Source organism: Pinus tabuliformis, chromosome 9 (assembly GCF_031772625.1).
Source record: "Pinus tabuliformis cultivar Carrire ecotype Pingquan chromosome 9, CPIR1, whole genome shotgun sequence".
NCBI classification, from domain to species: domain Eukaryota; kingdom Viridiplantae; phylum Streptophyta; class Pinopsida; order Pinales; family Pinaceae; genus Pinus; species Pinus tabuliformis.
In genome coordinates this window covers 1924584908-1924590000 of record NC_142307.1, presented here as the reverse complement: position 1 = coordinate 1924590000, position 5093 = coordinate 1924584908, and the positions used below count along the sequence as shown (strand labels likewise).

The window sequence follows — 5093 nt, the reverse complement described above, 5'->3', positions numbered from 1 at the left end:
AAGAAAAAGAAATCAAGAAGCCAAGGAATAACATGCACAAGGAATTGGAATATAGAGCAAATAAAAAACATATTGAAAGGAGTCATCTGATGATTCTTGACTTCAAAATTTAAATTCCACAACTTTGCAAACAAGCCTCCTGCATTAGATATGACTATGACTAGAAAGTAATAGCGCTTAATTTCACTAAATAAAATTATTTTATTTCCCCATCTCCCTCTGACCAAGCCTAATTTATTTTATAAAATAAATTTGATAATATGATAAAAACAAAAATTAGCCGAAGCAAAATTTGACACCCATAATTTCATACCCGAGTAAAATTTCGATCCTAAATTCTTCGATGGAGTTAGATTATATAAATATAATTTCAAAAATTGCGAATATATTCTCAATATAAAAAAGTGTAATCATCTAATTAAGACAGGGAGCCACTGCCGTGGCGGTAGTCCCTGCCGGTATCTGCAGGGAATTACAAAATTTGGAACAGTGAATGCAAATATTAATGCACAAAATCATTTATTGAATTCAGCCTTAATAAACATTATGTTCTGTTCATTGAATTCAGCCTTAATAAACATTCTGTTCTGTTCAATCTTGACTGAAAAATTAGTAATTCATATAAGTCAATATTACATAGTAACAAAATAGCTATGGGGCCAGTTTCTTGACTGGACTATGTCCAAAGCACTTCTTGCTGCATCAGTTGCATGAGCAACAACAATTCCTATCAGTCATTCCACATTTGTGCTTTCTAGCACGGTCATAATTTTGATGCACGGTTAGAAGCAAGCATTCGAAATCTTCAGCTCATTCATTCTCTATCATTTTGTGCGGCTCATACAAACTCCGTTTACCTACTTATGCTCTGCAATGATTAGTCAAAATCAGGAGGGATATGGAATCAAACACTAATTAAAGATATACATAATCAAGAAGAAGAACTTACTGGGAAGGTTCAGGCCAGGATAAAGCAAAAGAAGTCATATTATTAACATGATATGCAACTGCAAGAGAGCAGCAAACTTGTCAATAACTGTATGAACTCGTTAGTATCCGCGAGCATCCCAACAATTGCCGCATCAATGGCATCTTGATTCTCTGTTCTGGATGCTCTTGAAGCCATCAGGACAACAACACCCTTGTCATATCCTTTCGTGAAAACCTATTCATGACAACAATTAGTAATTGATACTTGTTTGAAGGAAACTAACAGCACTGGATCATCCAATATTACCACAATTATACCAGCGAAAAAGAGCTGGACAATAATGAGGATGGCATTGCCAGCTCCGAGGTCCCGGATGTCACCATACATTCCAGACAGCACGTATGCAACTGCCTCACCTATCGTGATGAGGACACCGAGTAACTTCTGAGCCCCATTACTACATCAAAACAACCAGACGCTAAGAGTTGAAATGTGCAAAGGAAAGAAAAGAAAGAAATCTTTTGTATTCGATATAATATCTTATGAAATGGCAACAGCGAATAATATGGACTGCAATGTTACGTCATAACAAAGCCTCATCATAAGGAAAAATAACACATTATTCGAAGACCTCATTGCAAATCGTGGAAAATATGGATCGATATTTCCAACGAACCACGCAAGTCACTCAAAAACGCTCTATTTGGAGGCTAGCGAGAACAACAAAATTTGCAGATCATAAGAGAACTCAAAATCAACTGTCTTATAACAAAAAATGGCCACAATACTTACAGAAGAGCCCGATCTTCACGAACACTGTTATCCACCTCAATTATCTTGGATCCTGCCAAAAGCTGCATTACTAGGCCCGAAGTAACGATTGGGGTAATACCAAGCTCCATAACAGTTCCACGATTAGAAGCCAGAATTACACGCATCCAGTAGAATGGATCCGCCCCAGTTGCTGAATGTATGCCATATAGGGGCAACTGACTGCATACTAAAAAGATAAAAAGCGAGATTACAGTGTACAGAACCTTCTCTCTGAAGGGCACTTTTCTTTCAGCTGTCTGGACCTCGGGCAAGATGGACAGAAACGGCCTCACTAGATGAAGCACCCGAAACCCGCCACCACTTGGCATTTTTTCTTCTCGGAAGAGAAACCCAAGATATCAAGCTGCTGACACGCAATAACAGTCTATTGTTACCTTGAGATGACAAATCCCTCTCAAAAATGCCAACATAATAATGCACTATAACAACAGCGAGACTACATTCAACAACCATGGCAGTATTGATAAAACGAGATAACTCAAACAGCTGGAGGTCATGTGGGCTGTAGTCAATAGGTAAATCAAGTGTGCCTTACGCAGTGACCTGGGTTCAATCTCCCAATGAACATGCTGATGTGTTAACATTCCCAATTTGCAAATGAAGTGCAAGTCTTGTGGTTTTATGAAATAGATACCCCTTACTCGTGGATTTGTAACCAAAGGTCGTCAACGTAGACTTAAACAGACAGGAAAAACAAACTAGAAACGAAGCTGTTATTCACGCGAAAAAACCAAAAAAAAAGGATGAAACCCTGAGAATTTTGCAGAAAATTTTTCAAATGAAAACCTTAAAGCTCATGTTTCCAAAGACTCAAAACACACCAATCAGGTTAACAACTAGTTTATACTACTCAATAAGTGAACTTCAAAAACAGACACAACTCAGGGGACATTGGATATTCAAAGAAGCTACAGACTAATGATTTGAGAGGGCTCAAATTGCACACGCCAGGGGACTTCCGCGATAATCTTTTAATGTCGAATCAGGAAATTGAATATAATTTATAATTCGTGAAAAACAGGGCAGAAAAAATAAGGGCACGTACATACCTTACAAATATAGCTCCAAAAAACTCCAGATCTGCTGCCGGAGATCGCCGATCTGCACTGATTTCGCCTTAAAATTAAGCGTAAACACTCCTAAAACCCCTATACGTTCAGAATTAAGCGTGAAACCCCTTAAAAACCTGAAATGTTAAGGGCAGAACCATCGATCGAAACCAAACATGGATGCGCAGGCCAAGGGTTTCCGACTTGTAGGGAGCCCAGGTGCAGAGAATTCTGTCTGTCCTGCCTTCCGCCAAGTAATAAAAATTAAGATTTCCGCTCCAACCCAACAACGCTAAACACAGAAACACGTCAAACAATTTTACAACAAATTGTAATATTGGACACGCATCAAACTATTTTACAACAAACTGTAACAAACTATTAGAATATTTTTTGGCAACCGCCATGGAGGAGGCTGAAATAAAAACAGATGATGAAACCTTTGACATTCCAACTCTAGCAATTGTGAGAAAACTCAGAACACAGTCTTGGCCTCATGGTCGAAACCCTGGTCCAGAACCTAGAGATTATATGTCATATTATCGAAGTACCTCGCTTATAAAAGAAACCAGTTCCAAAAAAAGGGCGCGGCCTACCTGAGAACAATGACTCATAATGAGAAATCAACTTGCTCGCCTACAGATAGCACCAGAGCTGTCACATGCAGAAAGCCCACTAGAGCTTCCGCATGCAGATAGCCATGTGGCAGTAAATTCTCTCTGAAGTTCGTGTCAGTGAATTATATGTAGTTTGGATATAAAAATCTTCAGTGAATTATATTTAGTTTGGATATAAAAATCTTTTGCACCAGAATATTTAGTTTGGATATAAAAAAATTTGCACGAGAAAACCTTGGATAGCAGAAAAGTTGAATATCTTTTGCACTTGAAAACTTTGGATATCAGAAAAGTTTGCCGCAAGGACACGCAGAAGAGGTACCAAAAACTTAGGATATCTTACTTTTACCCGTCTTGAAACCTGCGAAGCCCGCAATAAGACCCTCAACTTTGTTGGCCAATCAGCAATTACAAAATAAATTTTATATTATTTTTTAATATGAAAACTTTGGTTAAAATTGTGATGCACATCAATATTTTTGGTCAAACAGAGGATTAATACGCGGTCAATGCTGAATCGATCGCTATTAGTCCCAGGAAAGGACTAATAAAATTGAAGAATTTCCATTATTTTTTTAACCACCAAGAATATATCTCCACAACATATCAAATGAAAGTACAATCTTCCCTAGTATCTATATTGTATCTTGACAATGTATTCACTTGAAAATACAATCTTTCCAACTTGTTACGTATCTTAGTTATTTATAGCTTATCTTATTTAATTTTTTAATAAAATCGAATTTCATTTCCAATATCAACGCTTCTCGTTGACCTTTCTGCATAATCTTTTAAATTTAGTTGCTGCTTATCTTTGTTGTTTATATCTTATTAATTTTTAATAAAATGAGATTTAGTTTTCAGCGTCAACCTTTCTCGTTGACCATTTTACATAATCTTTTAAATTTTAGTTGCTGCCTATCTTGGTTGTTTATATCCTGTTAATTTTTAATAAAATGGAATTTCATTTTCAGCATGAACCTTTCTGGTTGACCTTTTAACTCATTCTTAAAATTCTTATTTAGTATTTAATAAAAACTAAAGTCCAATTTATTACACACATATATCTCATTATTATCACGATATGTATTTTAAACACATTTTATTTTTAAATTCCTTAAAGATTTATAACAATTTATACACGGAATAGAAAATAGTTTTTATTTTTTATTTTTTATTTTTAAGAAAACTATTTTAATATTTTTAAATTATAATTTTTAAAATTAAATTTAAAAAATATATATTTTGTAAGAAGGTTATAAAGCAATTTTTAAAATTAAATTTAAAAAATATATATTTTGTAAGAAGGTTACAGCTTTATAGTGATTGTAATTAAAAAAAGTTATATATATATATATATATATATATATATATATATTATTTTTATTTTTTTTAATTTAAATTATTTTGATGATTTACTTTTAAATTAATAACAAATTAATTTTCTCAAATAAAATAAAATAAACTTATATTTTTTAAATTCATACCTTTTGCATTATTTTACTATAACATCCTCAAGTTAGTATCAATACACCTAACAAAATTGCATGTAAAAATGGAATTAATAGTTTTTATTATTTTAATTTTTATAATATTTTTTAAAATAAAATAAATATTTCTTTAATTAACAAAATAATGAATTATAAAATATTAATAATATCA

The 5093-nt window shown here is 33.7% G+C and overlaps 1 protein-coding gene across 4 annotated transcripts; it reads right to left on the bottom strand.

Annotated features, from left to right (window-relative positions):
* Positions 1-568: 568 nt before the first annotated feature.
* Positions 569-3530, bottom strand: LOC149156650 (protein transport protein Sec61 subunit alpha-like). 4 transcript variants are annotated; one of them, XM_089438364.1, is made up of 5 exons: positions 3411-3530; positions 2815-3106; positions 1724-2108; positions 1238-1388; positions 569-1165 (listed from the first exon to the last, which is right to left on the bottom strand). In XM_089438364.1, exons 3-5 carry the CDS (start codon positions 2071-2073, stop codon positions 992-994), a joined length of 675 nt encoding a protein of 224 aa, XP_089294490.1. In that variant the 5' UTR covers positions 2074-2108; positions 2815-3106; positions 3411-3530; the 3' UTR covers positions 569-991. The 4 variants fall into 4 exon arrangements, with proteins under 4 accessions (XP_089294490.1, XP_089294493.1, XP_089294491.1 ...); XM_089438367.1 differs by lacking the exon at positions 3411-3530 and having other exon boundaries at positions 569-868; positions 950-1165; positions 2815-3224; XM_089438365.1 differs by lacking the exon at positions 3411-3530 and having other exon boundaries at positions 569-857; positions 950-1165; positions 2815-3224.
* Between the last annotated feature and the right edge of the window lie 1563 nt (positions 3531-5093).